Here is a 23,266-nt window from a genome sequence, read left to right on the forward strand (position 1 = left end):
ATACGCATCATTAAACACACACTTTCTTTATAAGGGGGATCATGTAAAGAATTTGACTCCTCTTACCCAGTGTAACATTCTTTGCGGTGACATCATTGCAGGATGTATAATACTGAGCGAGCCAGACAATACCAACGATGGCATAAATAAACTCAATCACCAGAATTGCTACAAGGGATGGAAGACAGCGTTAATGGAAAATATGTTTCCACATCAGACATGCCAAGGGAAAGTCTGTCTTTAATGCTAACTCACCGAGCCGGACGTAAAGCACATATTGCATGGAGTCTCTAGGTTCAGTGTACAGGATTCCCCCTCTCATACTCAGCCAGATGATGGCCACCTCTGCGATCATACAGCTGAGCAAAATGCCCAGATACCCACGCCCATGATCCACCAGATTCAGGGAACATGTTTCGTGTGGGTTGTAGGTCAGTCCAAAGAGAACCACAGATAGGATAACAAACCTGTGAGAAAGAATTAAAAGATGAATGGGGAGATTTATCAAAACCTGTCCAGAGGAAAAGTTGCCGAGTTGCTCATAGCAACCAATCAGATCGCTTCTTTTATTTTTCAGAGGTCTTTTAAAAAAAAATGAAAGAAGCTATCTGATTGGCTGCTATTGGCAACTCAGCAACTTTTCCTCTGGACAGGTTTTGATAAATCTCCCCCACACTGGAGACACATAATGGCCACTACTCAAACTCTGTTTAAAAGGATTTATAGAAGGTTTAAAACTCGACGGCCTATTCTTAGGAGATTATAAATCCAAATTACCCATAAAAGGTGTTTCCCAGGGATAATATATTCAGGCTTTCGCCCTCATGGGACTAATTTCCCAAGCTCCGGAACCCTATTTTCTTAAACTTTAACTTTTATTGTTATTTCTATTTAGTTTTAGAAATTGTGAGAAACCAAAATTATAATGTGGGTTAAAACCACAGATGTTGGGTCTGTATAGGGTTGAGTATTGTGCTCATTCCCATTTATAATTGGTATTTCAGTTGGATGTGTAGCTCCTAGCCAGCATGCCACTTGCACCTCGACACTTGATAAAGCCGGTTACGGCCGGCGAAACGTTGGGGGGTGTCAGTGCAATATGTTTTAAACAGCAGCATTGGGTTCAGTACAATTATCTATTAGGGTTGGATGTAAATAGAAATACCCCAAGTGGAAATATAAGTAGCATCCTGGCTAGGAGCTACACATCCAACTGAAATACAAATTATAAATGGGAATGAGCACAATACTCAACCCTATACTGACCCAATGTCTGTGGATTTACCCCACATTATAATTTTGGTTTCTTACAATTTCTAAAACTTTTTAAATAGAAATAACAATAAAAGTTACATTTTAAGAAAATAGGGTTCCCGAGCTTGAGAAATTAGTCCCATGAGGGCGAAAGCCTGAATGGGAAATTGAGAATTTGTTATTCTTAGGAGAGGCCATCAGTATAGCTAGAGAAAGTCCAACACCTGCCACCCACCCAATCAGCTGAGGTGAATAAGGCAACGCTAATACCTTGATTCACCAAATAGAACAGTGTTTTCAAGCTCCAATGTGACTGCAGCAAATGCTGAAGAGGGTCCAGTGCTTGAACTAATGCCGCAGCCTCTTTAAAAGCCTGTGAATAACCCCTTTAACTCTTACCATGGTTGTCCGAAACTTATGTAACCATCACAAAGTCATTACAATAAAGTCATTATCACCTCAATGCCAAGCAGAATCTGCAGAGACCTATCAAATATGAACGTTGCACACCAAGAAAGATAAAAACTGACGATTCAAATAAAATACTAAATCCACTATATATTACTTGTAAGACCTAGATACAAGTCTTAGAAGCGATTTTAAGTAGGATTTCTCACCCCATAAAATGATAGTATGTTATATGCTTTTACTTTAAGGAAAACTGTAGTCGTATATAACTTATTCTCTATCCAAAGTTATATACTGCCGTATAGGCCCTGTACAGGAGATTATAGAAGTTATATACCACTACAGTTTTCCTTTAAAAGGGGTTGTCCCATCTCGTCTGATTACCTTGCTGTGGCTCCTGTGCCTCTCACTCTTCCGGGCTTTTACATTTTTGATTCACATTCCTGGCCAGCAGCACTCCTGTGACTTCACTGCTGCTGAAACATTGCTCTGAACAAGTGCGTTGTTCTTATACCTTGTGGGGCAAGAGGCTGGTTATTTCAGCCTCACTTCTGTGTCTAACAGCTCCATAACATATGCATTATGTCTGAAGCTGTCAGACAGTAGGGCAGAGCAGTAGGGAGCCTTGTGTTCATGAAGGCCTGCAGAGAGTGATGTCACCTCTCTGTCCCCGCTGCTACTGAAAGCAGGTGGTCGATTTCCAAGGCACCAAGATGACTACAGGAGGAGGGAAAAGTGCTCTCTCAAATTCCAGGCAAGATAGGCTTAGTTCACATCAGTGTTGTGCTCTGTTCAGAGGAGCTTCGCTGGGTAAGTCTGTTAAAAATACAGAACTTGTGATGAAATTTTTACTTCACTCAACTCCTACAATCCAAAGGACCCCATTTAAAGTCAATGGAACCTATCTGGACTCAGCAGAGTCTGTTGTGCCCCGACCCGAATGGACTACGAATAGGATGGAGCACAACGCTGATGTGAACCTAGCCTTAAAGGGGTACTCCGCTGCCCCAGCATTCGGAACATTTTGCTCTGAACGCTTGGATCCGTTGGCGGGGGGTTATGACGTCAGCTACGCCCCACGTGACATCACACCACGCCCCATCGATGCAAGTCTATGGGAGGGGGCGTGCAGTGAGGGGAGTGGTGTGACATCACGCGTGCTGTGGCATTGAGATTCCCGCCACCCGCTCCAAGCGTTCTAAACGAACGCCAGGTGCTAGATAGGGGATAAGATGTCTAGGGGCGTAGTACCCCGTTAAGTAAATAAAAGCTGGTGGAGTGCGCGGGAGTGTGCTCCACTCACTGGCCAGCAAATTAGTCCTTTTACTGCATTGTCTTATGAAGGAAAAGGTCAAAATTAATTGACAGCTGGGGGAGTAACTCACATTGGCGCACACTTCCCTGGGTTATAACTCAATTGCAGAGGGTCTTAGGAGTCAGACCAAGAGTAATCTCAACTTTTGAAATGTCTGGGCAACATGTCAAAAGCTTTCTAAAATTACAGTAACATTTCAAGTTGCCCAGTACCACATTCTTCTATTAATGCTGCCTAGAGAGAATTATTGTTTTCCATCCTGATGATTTTACAAGAATTGTGACATCTACAGCACTCAACATAATCTGATCTGACCGATGGAACTCTGCCCCTTTGGTTGGTACATTTACCATTCACACTTCAACATTTCTCCGGGCTGTCATCACCACATTAGCAAGGCCAGTTTGACACAGGCATATTATGAGTGCATTTTCACCTCCTTAATGGTGTGTTCACACGTGCGTATTTTCTGCTGCAGATTTTCTGTTGCAGATTTTGCTGCCCACTGACTTCAATGGGTAGCAAAATGTGCAACAAAAATACGCACGTTTGAAGGTACCCTAATACAACCACAATTCCCGACCTGACAGAGGGTCTAATGACGCAAACTGACAGCATCATAGATAGATCACTTTAAAAGATCACCACGATGAGTTCAGGTCATCCACAGACCCTTGCTCAGGCCAGAACGTATTGTAAAAGGGATGTAAAAATGCACCCATGTTACACTTGTGTGGACCCATAAGATACTAAACAATTGTTCACAGGAAATATCAATTTGCGTGTTCACCATATCATGGTCAGCTTAGGTTTGGTGATCCTATCATTGCCTTATGTGCTTTGCCGGTTTAGTCACGGTCACTTATTTCTATCTGCTCTCAGGAATAAAGATCTGATTACCAGGCGAGAGATTATCAGGTCTAGAGGATAAACCTTCTTACTTACCATGTGCTGTGCAGTACAAAGAGAAAGATTCCCGGCAACACCAAATCATCGCTGCCCACAGACCAGCGCCGGCGGAACACGACAATCCCTGGCATGGTGAGCAGCAAGCACTACGTCACCGCGGCCTGCCTTTACTATCTGAGAAGAAAAATAAAAAAGGTTATAGATAACAAGATGGCTGCAAGTATTACCAATATTAGTAATAATATATTAAATTGGGTCTAGACTAAATTATCTGGGCACACATGGCCTATTCACAGGCATTTCTGGTGCCCTGAATGGACGTTCAGCTCAGTTCTCTAGACGTGTACAACTAGGAAAGCCGACAGAACAGAGATATTAGCTGATGTAAATAGACATAGAATGGAGAGATGTATTTACCTTCTTTATATGCCTCCCAGGCATGGTAATAGTTAAATATTACTATTAAACTAGTTAGACATTACATCATCAGTCTTCTCTGCAGAGCTTACAATCTGGCCTTTCATAGCTGTATGTGTCTATACATTTAGCTTCCAACGAGCAGGGATCGGGCATGGGCTTCTTCTGCCGCCACAAGCCATGTCCAGAACAATAGTGAATGTACAGTAAAGTCGTTGGCTACCGCTATAAAACAAGGGGCCTCTGTTCCTACTCACATCAGCACCCACCACTGGCCATTCCAATCCCCTCCTCAGCTTATTTCCATAGCCGCAGCACCTGCTGTAACAGATCCCTTTGTCACACGTCCACCTGCTTCATGCATTATTGCTTGGGGTTTTCTAGCATTTGTCAAAGTGATTTCAGTCTTCCGAGCTTATCTATTCCCCAGACTGCTTATCTGAAGTTCCATCACCCCATTCAGAAACCACTGCAGCCGCCTGCGGTGTCCCACATCCTCCGTACAGACAGCTCCATCCTCCCTCTACTTCTGGTTCTCTCAGCTAGTTTGATCACCAGGCTACCCCCCTCCCCCCACCCCCCCCTCATTTTATTAGGCTGCTTTCACACTTGAGAATTTCTCCGTTTTATAGACCCATTATAATGTAACCGTCCGTTACAAAATTCCAGTTAAGTCTATGGGATTTTGTGATTAGCCGTTATAATCCGTTAATGTAGGTTATTAATAACGGACGCTATTTTGTGACTGGAGAAAAATGGTACATGCCCTAATTTTCTCCAGTCACAAAATAACGTCCGTTATTCATAACCTACATTAACAGGTCATAACGGCCAATCACAAATTCCAATAGACTTGATGGGATTTTGTAACGACCCTTTAACGGATGGTCTTAAGGGTTTCCTGAACGGAACATTATAACTGGTCTTTAAAACAGAGAAATTATATAGTGTGAAAGGGGCCTTAGACTGTACTATGCACCTCTCCTGCACCTCTCTTTAAATGGGCTTTCCAGGATAAAAAATAAAAAAACATTTATTACAGGGTGAAACCAGGGTAAGACAAACACAAAAGCCCTAAAGTTCTTAAAAAGTCGTTGCTACTCCATTGTCCCCTGCAGGAACTGCAATGATTCCGTGTACACTGTCCACACGATGCTACAGCCAATGGCAGCAGCTTTAGAGTATAGGTTACCCCAGTTCCAGCCTGTACTAATTACCTTTGAAGGGGTACTCCACCCCTAGACATCTTATTCCCTATCCAAAAGGATGCGTGGCTAATGCCGGACAGCTGCGATCGGCCAATGCCCGGCATTAACCCTTTAGACCAGTGGTTCTCAACCTTTTTGGAGACTGTACCCCCAAAGGCTGAAAGTATTATTCCTCCTCCATCTTTATCCCCTTGTGTTATTATTCCTCCTCCATCTTTATCCCCTTGTGTCATTATTCCCCCTCCATCTTTATCCCCTTGTCCCATTATCATCCAATATGGCAAAAGGGGATCAGATGGAGGGAGGGAATAATAACACAAGGGGATAAAGCTGGAGAAGGAATAATAACACAAGGGGATAAAGATGGAGGAGGAATAATAACACAAGGGGATAAAGATGGAGGAGGAATAATAACACAAGGGGATAAAGCTGGAGGAGGAATAATAACACAAGGGGATAAAGCTGGAGGAGGAGGAGGAATAATGACACAAGGGGATAAAGCTGGAGGAGGAGGAGGAGGAATAATAACACAAGGGGATAAAGATGGAGGAGGAAGAGGAGGAATAATAACACAAGGGGATAAAGATGGAGGAGGAGGAGGAATAATAACACAAGGGGATAAAGATGGAAGGTGGGGGGGGGGGGGGGAGATAATCAACCCTCCCCCCCTCCATCTTTATCCCCTTGTGTTATTATTCCTCCATCTTTATCCCCTTGCGTTATTATTCCCCCTCCATCTTTATCCCCTTGCACCATTATTCCCCCTCCATCTTTATCCCCTTGCACCATTATTCCCCCTCCATCTTTATCCCCTTGCACCATTATTCCCCCTTCCTCTGATCCCCTTTTGCCATATCGGATAATGGTACAAGGGGATTAATATGGAGGGGGGTTGATTATCCCTCCCTCCATCTTATTCCCCTTTTGCCATTTCCCCCCCCCTCCATCTTAATCCCCTTGTGCCATTATTATCCGATATGGCAAAAGGGGATCATAGGAAGGGGGAATGGCGCAAGGGGATTAAGATGGAAGGGGAGAGGGATAATGGCGGAGGGAGGATGAGGGAGAAATAAAGCACAAGGCATTAAAATGTCATTCCTTGTGCTTTATTACTTCCCCCTCACCCCCGCCGCCATTATCCCTCTCCCGCTCCATCTTAATGCCTTGTGCCCCGTCCAATACACTCTCCCCCCCCCCCCCCCCAAGAATATAAACCGAGGCCCCTAATTTCACCCCAAAAACCTAGGAAAAGACTCTACTATAAGCCTAGGGTGTGAAATAAATCATCCCCCCCATGTAATCATCCAGACCCCCGTCATTATCACCCTGTCATCATCCCCTGCTTCATTGTCTTGATGAGGACGAAGGCCATAGTGGTCATCAACCTGCGGACCTCCCGATGTTCCAAAACTGCAACTCCCAGCATGCTCGGACAGCCGATGGCTGTCCGGGCATGCTGGGAGTTGTAGTTTTGCAACATCTGGAGGTCCACAGGTTGAAGACCACTGAACAGGCGGAGAGTATAAGCCGAAAAATTGTGCTGAAAAACTCGGCTTATAGGCAAGTATATACGGTAAAAAATCATTTTTGTTTTGCCATAGATTTTGTGGTGAAATTATTGATGTCATTACAAAGTACAATTGGTGGCTCAAAAAAACACAAGCCCTCATATGGGTCTATAGGTGGAAAATTAGAAGAGTTATGATTTTTTAGAAGATGAGGTGGAAAAAAACGAAAGGGGTTAAGATTTTGATTCCAACCTGATGGATTTCCCCTTAAGTTGTCTCCCACAGCACTTCCCGTAGAGGTTTCGGTATTGCAAGAATCAGAATTTCCCTGTGATCACCATTTACCAGAAGAAGAAAAGGTTTGACTATTTCCATGCAGAGATTTATTTCTACAAACGCCTGTAAATCCAGCCAAAATGTAAGAATTCCTTGGACACAGTTAACCCTTCGCTTGTGGAACAGTTGTAGAACCTACACAGCCTCTTAATTCCTACAACCTCATTTTATTCCAGGACAGGGAACATCTGGCCGCCCTGTTCTGTTACATAACCTGCTTTCTGGAACTTTGTACTCGGCTCATACAGCTCAAAGCGGAAGACGGATCGGATAGGCAGCGTTTCTTACTTTGTATTCTGGAACGGACAGGACAAAAATAGCATGTAACTAAATGTGTGTATTAAAGGTTTATTGTAGGTTGTGTATGTTTATATAGAGGAAAATAAGCATATCATCACTGTGCAAAGACAACCGAGATATAAAGGTGCTTTTTCTTTGGGGGGGGGGGGGTCAACAGCACTCAGGTCATTTTTGCTCTCCTTTACACTAGGTTCTCGGGTCAATGAACCAAAATTGATTTTTTTCCTGACCATTGTGTTGTATTCGTGTCATGGTGACAGCAGCTCTCTGTAGGGAGGACCCAACCTAATAGCCAATATCTCCGTTTCTGGGGGGGGGGGGGGGACACGGTCAAACCTTAATATTCTGGATTTTGCGAGTAGGCATGACTACACAGATCCTATAAAAAAACAGAAAAGCTGATTTACTAGAGCTATTCAAATAGTCTCAATTCCAACCTGACTCGAATACCTGCACCTTATGACCTCACCATGGAAAGCAGCGAACCCCAGAGCCGCGTATTCCCAGACAATAATCAGACGTCTCCGGTACCTGCCGTGGTCTCATCTGTCCTGCGCTGCGCTCTCCGTCTCTGCCATGTCTGGACTATTGACTTTCAGATCAATATTGACAGTTTGATCTTTGCCTGGTGTAGCAGGTGTAAATAGGCTCAATGCGGTGTGCCGTCATTTTCGAGAGGCTTTTAACCCTTTCCAGGCCGGAGCCTAGGGCATATGTAACACTAAGCCTTATCTGGACACCAAGTATTGCATTCATATGACAGCCATTACCCTGAACCACCTCATAAAGATCCACTCCCTGAATTTCCATATATACATGTTTTCTAATATGGGAGATTAGCAGCTATCCGGGATCTCCGGCATTGCTTATCTCTCAGTGAAAACATAGGATCAAAGGTTCCACACCTCACCTACTTGTGGTGCGAAGAGATAAGTAGCTCCATCCTTCTAAGATTTACTACCAAGGTCATCGTCTAATCCCCCTTCATGTTCTCCGTTAACGTGGTGGTGACCAGGCCAACTACTCTTTAATTACATGCATATTATGTCCACAGATCTAAAATTGCCCATAAAGATTCATCTTCAGACGGATTCTATCATTTTGAATGGATTTACTACAATTCTTTGTTTTTTGGTTGCAACTAATGCTTTTTTTTTTTATTTATTTTTTTATTTAATATGGGATTTCAACATATTTGTTAATTATTTACCAAAAGTATCCCTCAACCCCAGTAAAAATGCTCTTAATTCTTGGCCATTAAGGGTCTGACTTCCCTGCAATCTTCAGTTTATTGCCTGCTGTCAGGGAAAATGAAGACAAATTACAGGAAGTGGGGCAGGTTTTAGCATGAGCATTACAAGAGGAGAGCCTGAGAAAGCCTGGGCTGTGTACCTGCGAGCCGAGCCAGTCTACCTGCTGAGGATGATCCACACAGTTCCTCAAAAAGGTAAATCAAGGCTATCTACTAAAAAAAGTAAATCAAGGCTATCTGAGCTGTAAACAGCAACAGCTCAGTGTATAGTGTGCCCTTTTCTTGATGTGATCCTGCTGTTTCCTTTTTGCTCACATAGCACCTTGCAAAACCAGTCCATCAGTAAGGCTGCATTCACATAACATTTCTTATGGACGGGGCCTGGATCCGCTGGGAGATGGAAAAACTGGGCGCTCCGGCATCCCCACCGCCATCTCATTCATTTGAATGAGCCGACCGGAGTCAGACAGTAGCTCCGGTTGGCTCATTTTTGCCCCGTATCCAGTTTTGTGACCGGACTTAAAACTGTAGTATGTGCGGCTGTGTTTTTTTCTTTTTGTGTTGCACATTTGTAGTCTCTCCCTTCTTCCATGGCCAGCACTCCACTCCATCCATTTGGCCCAGGTATTTTTAATTAGTAGGAAACTGCATAAGGGTTTCCTCCTACCATTCTCCCAGCCCTCCGGCAGTGAGAACATGGTAGGTTTCATACTGGTGTGGTTCTCTGTGGCGGCCATTGTTTCTGTGATGCTTTGTCTGTGGGGTGGAGCTGCTTGGCCACTGGGTCGCTCCCCCCATTGGGCATGGGGTCTCGGAGGCAGTGGTCGCTGCCGGGGGCTACGCCAGTGTAAGGTTAGGGACCCACTCTAACGAGGTGGCCTTGACGTGGCGAGTAGGCTTGTACGTTTTGATCAAAATGTAAACTAACAACCTGTTTTTGAAATTATGCTGAGAAGCAAGTAGATCAAATTACCAATGGTGGATGTGCGGCTGTGTTTTTTTCTTTTTGTGTTGCACATTAAAACTGCAGTATACCATGGTTTTTAGTCCAGTCACAAAACCAGATAAGGGGTAAAAATGTGCCGACCAGAGTCACTGACTCCAGTCGGCTCATTCAAATGAATGAGATAGGGTCCGCGGATTCTATACAGAAACCAGAGGAGTTTAGATGTGTTTTTTTTGTGTGTGAATTTTAACTTTAATAAGAAAACTTACATAAAAATTGACACATCAATTCCTGAGGCAGATTTAAATTCCTATGATTTCATGTAGATGTGGATGGAAATCCCTGTCAAAAAACTGAATAAACCCTTAGCTGGACACAATGCGCTGTCTGATCATTCGTCTACTGTCCATGATTTTCACTGTCTGATTTTCACTGTATATGGATGATATTTCGAAATGGGAGAGGAGACTGTTAGGAATTCCTGGCACTGCTTATTTTTCCAGAAAACAAAGCATCAATACTAAAAAAAAACTACTTGTCCAAGCCCTTCCTTCCATGGCGACCATCGAACAGGCCTCTATCTCCAGTAGTATATTAAGAATATAGTGAGAAAACAACTTACTGTAGAGATATTTAGTCAGGGCGGTTTTGTAGTGGCAGTCGGCCGAGACAGTGTGTGCGGTGTTACTACAAACACCCAGGTGAATAGGAAACATTTTCCCTGAAAACTACAGCACTGTTCCCACTTACACGTAGGGGGCACCGCTTGCTTTCTATTTCACATTAGCTTTCACACACACTCTGCATTTTATTCAAGGGACTTATTTTCCGGTCACTTTTGTATTTCATTGTTCTGTTAATAACAGTAGAGAAACACATTGGGGGAACCAGAAATACAAGTGCGCTTCATGCTGTACTGACACAGAGGTATCATTTCAAAAAGCTATTGCCCATAGCAACCAATCAGGGCTCAGCTTTCATTTTACCAGAGCTCTAAAGGTTTGTCTGGTTGCCATGGGCAACAGAGTTTTACTATTAGTTTTGATAAATGAGGCTCAATGTTCCCAGAATCAGCCCTAGTAAACCATACTAGATTTACTTGTTAAGGGTCTATTCACACGTACAGTATTCTGCACAGATTTGATGCACAGGATTTTATGCTACAGATTTCAATGTAAATTAAATGACTGAATATAGCTTCAGATCTCTGCAGAATACTGCACGTGTGAATGCAGCCTAAGGGTATGTTCACACGTACAGGATCTGTTGCATATTTTGTGCAGCCGTTTTTGCTACCCATTAACTTCAATGGGTAGCAAAATCAGCAGCAGATCCTGCACGTGTAAATGTACCCTTAGTCATCGTATGCGACAGTCGGGGGAAGATGGCGGCGGGTACCTTGGGCTGCGCGGACCGGCGAGTAAAGCAGGGGAGGACCGGCAGGCAAGTGGAGGCAGCCGCAGCATCAGAGGCAGCAGTGAAGATCACTGTAAAGTGATCTTCACTGCTGCTTCTAGGAGTTTAAAAACTACAACTCCCAGCATGCCCACACAGTCCAGGCATGCTGAGAGTTGTAGTTCTGTAACATCTGTCCCTTCAGATGTTGCAGAACTACAACTCCCAGCATGCTGGGAGTTGTAGTTTTGCAACATCTGGAAGGGCACTGTTTGGAGACCACTATACAATGATGTCCAAACTGTAGCGCTCCAGATGTCAATTCAAAGCATGCCCAGACTGCCCAGGCATGCTGGGAGTTGTAGTTCGGCAACATCTGGCCCTTCAGATGTTGCCGAACTACAACTCCCAACATGCCTGGGCAGTCTGGGCATGCTTGGAGTTGAAGTTTTGCAACATCTGGAGGGCTACAGTTTGGAAACCACTACACAGTGGTCTCCAAACTGTTCTCCAGTTGTTGCATAACTACCACTCCCAATATGGCCTTCGACTGTCTGGGCATGCTGGGAGTTGTAGTATTGCAACAACTGGAGGACCGGTTGGGAAACATTGTCTGTTTCCTAACTCAGTGTTTCCTAACCTGTGTGCCTCCTGCTGTTGCAAAACTAACTCCCAGCATGCACTGACAGACCATGCATGCTGGGAGTTGTAGTTTTGCAACAGCTGGGGGCACATGGGTTGGGAAGCACTGAGTTAGGAAACAGACAGTGGTGGCACCCTGTTAGGGGAAAACTGACGTACAGTATTTTTGGTGGTGGAGGCAAATGTAACTCTTGCGTCCTGGTACACCCCTATAAAAACACCTAATTCAGGCCTCAAATGCGCATGGCGCTCTCATTTTAGATCCCTGTCGTATTTCAAGGCAACAGTTTAGGGTCACACATTGGGTGTATTCAGGAAGAATTTTGGGGGGGCTTTTTCTCCTTTTACCCCTTATGAAAAGGGAAAGTTGGGGTCTACACCAGCTTGTTAGTGTAAAAAAATGTAATGTTTTTTTACACTAACATGCTGGTGTTGCTCCATACTTTTCATTTTCATAAGAGGTAAAAGGAAAAAAAGACCCCCAAAATTAGTAACGCAATTTTTCCTGAATATGGAAATACCCCATATGTGGGCGTAAAATGCTCTTCAGATGCACAACAAGGCTCAGGAGTGAGCGCGCACTATGTACATTTGAGGCCTAAACTGGTGATTTGCACAGGGGGTGGCTGCTGGTTACAGGGGTTCTGACAAACGCAAAAAAAATAAAAAATAGCCACATGTGACCCCATTTTGGAAACTGCACCCCTCACATAATGTAACAAGGGGTACAGTGAGCATTTACATCCCACAGGTGTCCGACAGATCTTTGTAACAGTGGGCTGTGAAAACGAAAAATGTTATTTTTCTCTTTGCACAGCCCATCGTTAAAAAGATCTGTCAAACACCAGTGGGATGTAAATGCTCACTGCACCCCTTGTTACGTTCCGTGAGGGGTGTCGTTTGTAAACACACATGGCCCCCGACTTCAATTCCAACCAAATACTGTCTCCAAAATCCCATTGTCGTTCCTATCCTTCTGAGCATTGTAGTGCACCCACAGAGCACTTGACGTCCACACATGGGGTATTTCCATACTCAAGAGAAATGGTGTTACAAGTTTAGGGGGACATTTTCACCTATTACCCCTTGTAAAAATTAAAAATTTGGAGTAACCAACATTTTAGTAAAAAAATAAAAATAAAAAAAATTTTAAATTTCATTTTCACGTCCGACTTTATTGAAAATTTGTCAGACACCTGGGGGATGTTAAGGCTCACTGTACCACTTGTTACTTTCCTTGAGGGGTGTAGTTCCCCAAATAGTATGCCATGTGGAGGGTTTTTCACTGTTCTGGCATCATGGGGGCTTTCTAAATGAGACATACCCAGCAAAAAACATTTCAGCAAAATTTGCTCTCCAGAATCCCATTGTCGCTCCTTCCCTTCTGAGCCCTCTAGTGCACCCACAGAGCACTTTACATCCACATATGAGGCATTTCCTTACTCAAGAGAAATTTGGTTACAAATTATGTGGGGCTTTTTCTCCTTTTACCTCTTGTAAAAATAAAAAATATGGGTCTACAAGAACATGAGAGTGTAAAAAAAAAAAAAAAAAAAATTAAGATTTTGAATTTTCACCTCCACTTTGCTGCTATCCCTGTGAAACACCTAAAGGGTTAAACTTTCTGAATGTCATTTTGAATATGGTGAGGGGTGCAATTTTCATAACGGGGTCCATTATGGGGCTTTTCTAACTTAAAGACCCTCAAATTCACTTCAAAACTTAACTGGTCCCTGAAAAATTCAGATTTTGAAATTTACTGCTAAACGATTTAAAATTGCTGCTAAACTTTGAAGCCCTTTCACCAAAAAATGATGCAAGTATCAACAAAAATCTACCACCAACAAGCAGAATAGGTCACCAAAAACAAATGTCTGAATCAAATTCGTAAGTACAAGCATCCCAGAGTTATTAATGCTTAAAGTGACAGTGGTCAGAATTGCAAAAAAAAAAAAATGCTGTGGTCCTTAAAAGGGGTACTTTTTTTTTTTTTTTTTTTTTTTTTTTAATCAACTGGTTCTAGAAAGTTAAACAGACTTGTAAATTACTTCTATTAAAAAAAGCTTAAAAAGTGGTATTCCAGGCAAAAACATTTTATCCCCCCCCCCCCCGTCACGCCCCCCCCCCCATAGACATGAATGGAGGGGGCGTGACGCCACGTCCCCAGTCCCGGAAACCCAGAGGTTTCCGAAACTGGAGATTCAGCACCTGCATAGGATGCGGGTGCTGCAGGAAGATCGTGGGGGGGGGGGGTCTCAGCAGCGGGCCCCCCACGATCAGACACCTTATCCCCTTTCCTTTGGACACCTGTCACCGGAAACGCCCAGTTTAGAAGCAAATCCCCATAGCAAACCTCTTCTAAACTGGGCGTTTCCTGAGACAGGTGTCAACAGAGAGCACTTAGACAGAAAAGAACAACCTTAACTTCAGAAGCTCATAAGTACTGAAAGGATTAAGATTTTTTAATAGAAGTAATTTACAAATCTGTTTAAACTTTCTGGAGCCAGTTGATAAATATAAAAAAGTTTTTGCCTGGAATACCCCTATAATCTTTCCAGTACTTTTTAGGGTCTGTGTGCTACAGAGGAAATGGTTTTCTTTTTGGAACACAGAGCTCTCTGCTGACATCATGACCACAGTGCTTTCTGCTGACATCTCTGTCCATTTTTGGAACTGTGCAGAGTAGCATATGTTTGCTATGGGGATTTTCTCCTGCTCTGGACAGTTCCTAAAATGGACAGAGATGTCAGCAGAGAGCACTGTGGTCATGATGTCAGCAAAGAGCTCTGTGTTCCAAAAAAAAATAAAAAATAAATTAAAAAAAATTCCTCTGTAGTATTTAGCAGCTAATAAGTACTGGAAGGATTAATATTTTTTAATAGAAATAATTTACAAATCTGTTTAACTTTCTGGCACCAGTTGATTAAAAAATAAAAATAAAAATACGTTTTCCACAGGAGTACCCCTTTAAGGTCCAAATGGGCTCGGTCCCCAAGGGGTTAATACCCACTTTAAAAAACACACACCCCCCCACCCCTGTAGTTTTTTTTTTTTTGGCTGTGTATTTTGTGGTCTTTTTACACATCTTCGAAAAATGCATTTATGTTCTAACTTTGCTGCAGATTTAACACAAGGAAATCCACAGTTTCTGCATGGGCGATTCCACAAATATATCTGCACTTTTGGCTTTTTTTTTAATTTTAATATATATTTTTTTTTATTTATTTTTTTATTTTTTTTATTATTATTTTTTTTTAAATAAAAAAAAAAAAATCACACTCTGGGAAACCCTAAGAAAGGTGAAAGCTCCATTAAAAAGGTCTTAAAAATAACGCAACATAGCTTGGAAAATAAAAATAAAGCAAGAAAGGATAATAAAAAAGAAGATCTAATATGCAACCTCTATTACTGCTTAAGAGAAAAGAACAGCGTGCCGAGCAGCCATAGCCTAAGGCCCCCTCATTGTGAGCCGAGACCCTGGCGACACTGACTGTCATTTAGAAGACTCCTCATGAAATATTAAAAGAACAATTATGAGGCCTGGGCAGCCCGAGGATTATAGGAGATGCAGGTGAACGCAGACAGATAATGGGGAGACGAGCCACAAATCTGGACACCCCAATCTCACATGTAATTGAGTTTTTCCCCCTTTCAGGAGAATGTTGGATCCTGGAGAATTATTAGGACAAGGCTTTCCCTTCACCCTTCACCCTTCTCAGTGACACAAAAACAAGACGTATCAGAGACATAACAGGATGTCCCATACTGACAGTCATTTCCTCCGTATTCTCCCTGCACATCTTCACCGACATCTCAATGGGGAGGACACTTGGCACCTCGGCCTCCCGTCAGTGTCTTGGGCGAGGCTGTAATACCAGACTAATCTCCAGGCGTACTAATTTGATGGTAATAACATCTGATAATCTGTTTATGTAATCTGTAATTAAAGAGAAGAGATCTACGAGGCTCGCGCCAGAACGCAGCCAGGAGGCCCTGAAATAAGACAGAACCGGTCAGTGGGGAACATGGTAGTGGAGGTCCACCTGAGGAGATACTTGGACTATATGCAGCAATAGTGGACACCAGGCTGGAGTCTCCGGCTTTTCCTGCATCCAGACAAATGCCTCAGCGATTTATAAGGGACGTCCCGGGCAAACACATTTGTCTGATTGCTAGGGGTCCGCTGCTGAGACCCCCACGATCTCCCTGCAGCACCCGCATTCTATGTGGGTGCTGAATCTCCCGTTTCCGAAACCTCTGGGTTTCCGGGACTGGGGACGTGACATCACGCCACACCCCCTCCATTCATGTCTATGGGAGGGGGCGTGGCGTCCGCCACGCCCCCTGCCATAGACATGAATGGAGGGGGCGTGGCGTGACCTCACATCCCCAGGCCTGGAAAGCCGGAGGTTTCCAAAACTGGAGAATCAGCACCCACATAGAATGCGGGTGCTGCAGGGAGATCGCGGGGGTCTCAGCAGCGGGCCCCTAGCAATCAGACATTTTATCCCCTATCCTTTGGATAAGGGATAAAATGTTTTTGCCTGGAATACCACTTTAAAGGGGTACTCCGGTGAAAAACTTATTTTTTAAATCAACTGGTGCCAGAAAGTTAAACAGATTTGTAAATCCCTTCTATTAAAAAATCTTTACCCTTCCAGTACTTTTTAGCAGCTGTATGCTACAGAGGAAATGCTTTGCTTTTTTAATTTCTTTTTTGTCTTGTCCACAGTGCTCTCTGCTGACACCTGATGCCTGTATCAGGAACTGTTCAGAGCAGGAGAAAATCCCATAGCAAACCTATGCTGCTCTGGACAGTTCCTGATACAGGCATCAGGTGTCAGCAGAGAGCACTGTGGACAGGACAAAAAAGAAATTCAAAAAGAAAAGAATTTTGTTTGTAGCATACAGCTGCTAAGTACCGAAAGGATTGAGATTTTAAATAGAAGTAATTTACAAATCAGTTTGAATTTCTGGCACCAGTTCATTTAAAAATGAACATTAGGGCACAGAGAGGTTTTGGGTCTCTATACGGAAAGGTGGCATTGAGCATTCCCATGCCAGTAGAATACACCATCACATTATGATCAGTCAGAGTCAAACTTCTGGGACCCCCATGTAATTATGTGGGTGAAGCAATTCATCCAGTCACCTGGCTGTGTAGTCAGACATGTCCACTTGAATGGACCATCCTGCAGTTCCCTGGACAGCCAGAGGACTACAGTGCAGATTAAAGGGGTACTCCACCCCTAGACATCTTTTCCTCTATCCAAAGGGTAGGAGATAAGATGTCTCATAGCGGGGGTCCCGCTGCTGGGGAACCCTGCAATATAGCATGCAGCACCCACCTGTATCTGCTTCCAGCAGCGCTGGAGGTTCTGGCTCCCGACCACGGGAATAGAAGATCGTGATGTCACGACTCCGCCCCGTGTGACGTCACGCCCCGCCCCCTCAATGCAAGTCTATGGAAGGGGGCGTGACAGCCATCACACCCCCTCCCATTGAGGGGGAGGGGCACGACGTCACACGGGGGCGGAGTCGTGACGTCACTATCTCCCGTCCCCGTGGTCAGGAAGCATTAGACTGAGAGCCTCCAGCACTTCCAGGTGGGTAGCTGCTTGCTATATTGTGGGGGTCCCCAGCGGCGGGACCCCTGCTATGAGACATCTTATCCCCTATCCTTTGGATAGGGGATAAGATGTCTAGGGGCGGAGTACTCCTTTAAAACTGTGAAAAGGATACAGTAAGACATCAGCGTCACCGCCAGCTTCTTTCTTATGATTCGGGGTCCCAGAGAACCCTCATGGAATTAACGCTCAATTGATGGGACTTTGAGAACTGACTCGTACGCCTTGGTTTTTGCATAGAGAAGTAAAGGAAATTCTGTATAGTCAACCCAGTCTCAGAATACGGACTCTTGTAATGGCAGAATGATGGAGAAGTTTTCACCCACCTCACGTACACTCTAAGGCAAGGCTACCTACCTTTACTCTCTAGCTTTGGGAAAATTGCTGGGTTTTTGTGAACATTGCTGTATTTTGTTTTTAGACAATAAACTACTTGAGAAGTCCTGCATTTGAACTGTGTCTATAACTGGTGTTTTGTGCTTTTTGCCCATCTCTACCCAGCGCTATACAGTGGTCCCTCAACATACGATAGTAATCCGTTCCAAATGGACCATCGTTTGTTGAAACCATCGTATGTTGAGGGATCCGTGCAATGTAAAGTATAGGACAGTGGTCTACAACCTGCAGACCTCCTAATGTTGTAAAACTACAACACCCAGCATGCCCGGACAGCCAACGGCTGTCCGGGCATGCTGGGAGTTGTTTTGCAACATCTGGAGGTCCACTGGTTGAAGACCACTGGTATTTAAGGTTGTACTCACCTTTCCCTGCCGCTCCGGACAGTCACCGCTGCCCTGGATGTCGTCATCCATCGCTGTCGCCGCGTCCCTGAGGTGTCCCCGACGCTCCGGTAAGGCCTCTGCTTCCCCGGCATCCTCTCTCTCCGTCGCCACCATCACGTCGCTACGCATGCCGCTCCTATTGGATGATGGAACGGCGTGCGCAGCGACGTGATGACGTTGGAGAGCGCCGACGATGCAGGAATCCCGAAGAGGACGCGCCGGAGCCCAGAGGACAGGTAAGTGATCGTCAGCGGACCACACAGGGCACCGTAAACGGCTATCCGGCGGCAGCTGAAGAAGTTCGCGCTGCCAGATAGCAGTTTATGCAATGGCCCCGACATACAAAAGCATCGTATGATGATGCTGCCTTCAACATGCGATGGTCTCTGAGAGGCCATCGTATCTTGAAATGATCGTATGTCGGGGCCATCGTAGGTCAGGGGGGGGGGGTCACTGTAGTTAGCTGATAAACTGCAGCCTGTATTCTGCGGACAGACCACCAGGACAAAACTGATACGCTGCAGATTATTATCAGAACAAGCCTACCAAGGAGTGATTCCAATGCCAACACTACCTTATGGAAGTGCTATTCATGTAATTCTCCATATAATTTATGCCAAAAACAGGAGCCAGGTAAAATGGACTGTATACGGTTTGCATCAGGGAGCGGCCACCTTCCCCTGTACATTCACATATACTTCATCAGGCCACAAGGAATGTGGTATTACAAGATCTGGCCTAAGACACTAGAATCTAGATGTCACCTCATACAGGTAAATCTTTGATGCCACAAGCAGGATGTCCCTGACCGAGAACAGGACGAGCCATCTCTGAACAATACAGGCAGTCTGAACAGCTTCCAAGTCATACAAGCCAGTACCTGCGCAGGTAATTCTTCCTCTTCCCCCCACACCCATCTAGTGGAGCATCCATTCCAGCACCAGTAAGGGCTGCCACCCCCGCCCCAGTGCAAACACACCTCAGGAGGAAAGATTTACTCAGGAACATTTCCCAAGATGCCTTGGAGGCACAAGGATTTCTATCAGGAAATAACGTTCTAAAGAAAACAATATAACCCGATCACAATATGGCTGCACATGGGAAAGGTCTGCTGGAGGTTATAAGATCCAATGCTGGAGTAAAGCACAGAAATTCCTCTGACCCAGCTTTCCCAGGTTCCTGAAAGTCAGGTTTTATAAATTGATACCTAACCCTGTTAAGGCAGAATAGATTTTAACCCCTGTTTGCTTGGTGAATTGTTTGGGCAGTTGCTCAAAATTTACCAAAAAGGTGCAGGGGGCTTGATCAATTTTGCACAACTATAGAAAGCAGTGAACTGCAGATTGTTTATGTTTTGTGCTCCAGCATAGACACTTTTGTACGTGTCTAGAGATGAGCGAACTTACAGTAAATTTGATTAGTCACGAACTTCTCGGCTCGGCAGTTGATGACTTTTCCTGCATAAATTAGTTCAGCTTTCTGGTGCTCCGGTGGGCTGGAAAAGGTGGATACAGTCCTAGGAAAGAGTCTCCTAGGACTGTATCCACCTTTTCCAGCCCACCGTAGCACCTGAAAGCTGAACTAATTTATGCAGGAAAAGTCATAAACTGCTGAGCCAAGAAGTTTGTGACGAATAGAATTTACTGTAAGTTCACTCATCTCTAGACGTGTCCTATTAGATGATGAAAAAGTAGGCTGTCACTGCTGTTATCGAGCCTGACAGTCCCCTGCATGGTGCTCTGCTATTTTTCACCCTCTCCATTTTAGGGGGTGGAAACAAGAGAGTTATTTGCCAACAGTACACCCAGGGTTTCCTTTCCCTTATTTCAACGGCCAATCACAGGACAGCTGGAGAAAGTGTACTGGACTGAGCAGGCTTGCACTGTGCTGGAGGATTATTTTTAGTCCATGACTATAGATACTATGTAGATGGAGAAGGTGTTAGGGGGTTTGTAAAGTGCTATGTGAGCAAAAAAAAAATAAATAAAAAAAATGCATCAAAGTAAGGTAGGGTTACACTACAAAAGGAGCCCTGGTCTAAGCAGTGGAATGCTGCTGCTGAAAGAGTAAAGGGTGCTGCTGCTGAAAGAGTAAAAGGGGGTGGGAGATTACAGTAAGGAACTAGTAGATCATAAAAGCATCCCTGGTCTATGCAGTGAGCGGCTGATAAACTACAGGAGGGATGGCTGCCCAGATTTTTATGGGTGGTCAGAGATGAGCAGTAAACCTTGATTAACCTATAAATACACAGGGTGGACCTGCTGGAGGAGGCTGCATTCCCACATACTCTCTCCTGCACATATCTCCAGATAAGCCGTGCCCCCCAACTTCTGGTAATCTGTCTCAGTCTCCCTATACTAGAGATAGAATTCCCCTAACAGGCAGTAAAGAACAGATTGCAATGAAAGGATAAACCTAGTGGCCGAGGCATTAGAGGTTTTTTTTTGTTTTTTATTTCCCCCCTTTGACAAGGAGTATTTGGGGTATAATAAGATATTTGCAAATATGTTAGGAATCACAAGAGCAAATGTTAAAAAAAAGAAAAAAAAAAGAAAAAAAAAAAACAAGGAGGGAAATTGTTTAAAACGACAGCGATCATTTAAAGCAAATAAATGAAAAAAAATAAAATCACAGAAGACTGAGAATTTAAGGATTAAAATTAAGCATTTTTGAAGTTTCCAGGGTTAGCCTTTGTGTACAGTAACTAGAAATCCAATAGACTTCTATGTAAATGATCAGATGACAGCAGGGATCTGGCCTCATACACACTCCCATAATTCATTGCAGTCCAAGCTGAGGGGTCTGAAAAGATCAGCCTCCAATATGGACCCCAGCTACAGCAGCTGATAAGTCCTAATAACCACTCAACTACTAATAATGCTACAACCATGCTTTTATTAGCTGCTAGAGATGGAATTCCCCTAACAGGCAGAAAAAAAAAATAAATAAAAAAAAAAAAAAAAAATAGATTGCTATCGAAGGAGACACCTAGTGGCCGAGGGGCTATAGTGGCCATGGTTTTCCAAACAGTGCACCTTTTGGCTGTCGGGCATGCTGGGAATTGTAGTTTTGCAACAACTGGAGGCAAACTGTTCGGGCAAAGCTGCAACACATAAGAGTGGAGACATTTCCGGGGGGGAAGCAAATCCTTTTTTCCTCCAGAAATAGCGCCACTAATACACACAGGAGAAGTGTGGTATTGCAGTTCAGTACATCCCTGGTACACTACATAGGGCTTAGCTGCAATATCAGATGCAATAAACGGACAGGTGTAAGTAGGAACAAGGATTCACTCTCTATCCAGAAACTGTGACACTTGTCTAATATGGCATTTCAGCCCCATACACTGGAAAGGGGATGTAAAACCAGACAACACCTGTGCACAAGAGTGGCGCTATAGGTGGGAATAAAAAAAAAAAATAATTATATATATATATATATATATATATATAATGCTCTTTTCCAGAAACAGCTCCATTGATATCGATATGATATTGCTGCTCTGCCCCATTCACGCCAAGGGGAGAACTGCAATACCAGACACCACCTGTGGCACAAGAGGCGCTGTTTGCGGAAAGAGATCAGCTTTTTTTGTACAACACTCATTTGTGGCAGGTCGCTTAAAAGGGGGTTATCCAGGATTAGACTAGTCTTTCCCAACCAGGGTTGCAAAACTACAACTCCCAGCATGCACAGACAGCCAAAGGCTGTCCGTGCATGCTGGGAGTTGTAGTTTTGCAACACTGAAAGAAAAAAAAATACATTTTATATAGTCTCCAAACTGTGGACATGCATCTGTTGCAGAACTACAACTCCCAGCATGCATTGGTGTGTGATCGATAGAGATAATATATATATATATATATATATATATATATATATATATATATATATATATATATATATATATATATATATATATCCCATGTATGTAGTCCCAGTCATTCACCAAGTCCCGACCCCGTGTATGGCCGTCATGTAAGGTCCGCAGAGATCCCCCATCTCCTGGTCATACACCGGTCACCGATCCGTTATAGCCCTAGATAGTTCTGCACAGGCGAATACCGGCCGGAGCCCGCACTGCTGACTGTCCCCATTGATGGAGGATGCAGGGATGTGATGGAGCGGGGCTCCCGCACACACAGCTGTCACCTCTGGCAGTGACATCACGCACAGCTGTACCCGAGCCGCCCTGTTCCTCCCCACCCCCCGCCAGCTCGGGGCTCCCGCATGGCCGCCAGACGTCCCCGCCCCGCGCAGCCATCACCGCTCTCACCTCTCGGAGGCTCCATGCCGCCTACTCTCTCGCTCCTTCTTTCCGTGATCCCGGCGCAGCGGCACGTCCGCACCGGGGCGGGACCTGACGTCACTTCCGGAACCTCCTCTCTATCCCCCCTTTTCTCCCAGCACCGGTGGTATTCATGGCAACTGCGCCAGCAGCGCAGGGATAGCCGTGACGTCATAGCGTAGCAGGGGGATGCCCGGATGGAGAATAGGACCTCACTGGGAATGAAATGGAATAAGGGGCCTAATGGATGATGACAGCAAGTGGCCGGTGACCATAGCAACCTATCAGAGCGCTCCTTTCATTTTTGGAACTGATTGGCTGCTATGGGTAACGCCTTCACCTACTGCACCTGTGTTATCACAGGTGAGTACAGGCCACGCCCCTACAGTGATACCCAGAGTGACCAGCAGGTGGCGCCACCAGACCAAGCAATGGGGATGGGAAAGCCCCCTCACTGAGTGATACCTAAGCACAATGACAGATAGCATTGAGGGTGTGGCTTATTTAAAAGGGCGTGGTTATGTATTCAGACCCCCCCCCCCTGCCTATATTTATATCAGACCCCAATACTGTATTAGTTTCTGACCCCAGAAGGGATTGCACATTTACTTCAGACCCTTGTATTAATACCAGACACCAAATCCCTAAATATATTCATACTTATATCAACCCCCAGATC

At 44.5% G+C, this 23,266-nt stretch overlaps 1 protein-coding gene across 2 annotated transcripts in view; it reads right to left on the reverse strand.

Annotated features, from left to right (window-relative positions):
* The window catches only part of DAGLA (diacylglycerol lipase alpha), a 70,972-nt gene extending 47,927 nt beyond the window's left edge, over nucleotides 1–23,045 (reverse strand). Inside the window, exons 1-4 of one of the 2 annotated variants that reach the window (XM_056526801.1) lie at nucleotides 22,576–23,045; nucleotides 3,923–4,060; nucleotides 256–467; nucleotides 67–168 (exon numbers count right to left, since the gene is read on the reverse strand). In XM_056526801.1, coding sequence (XP_056382776.1) covers nucleotides 67–168; nucleotides 256–467; nucleotides 3,923–4,017 — 409 coding nt within the window. In that variant the 5' untranslated portion in view covers nucleotides 4,018–4,060; nucleotides 22,576–23,045. The remainder of the gene's footprint in view (nucleotides 1–66; nucleotides 169–255; nucleotides 468–3,922; nucleotides 4,061–22,575) is intronic. The other variant, XM_056526800.1, reaches the window with a different exon arrangement.
* Nucleotides 23,046–23,266: the final 221 nt, after the last annotated feature.

The sequence above is a fragment of the Hyla sarda genome, chromosome 6 (genome assembly GCF_029499605.1).
Source record: "Hyla sarda isolate aHylSar1 chromosome 6, aHylSar1.hap1, whole genome shotgun sequence".
NCBI classification, from domain to species: Eukaryota; Metazoa; Chordata; class Amphibia; order Anura; family Hylidae; genus Hyla; species Hyla sarda.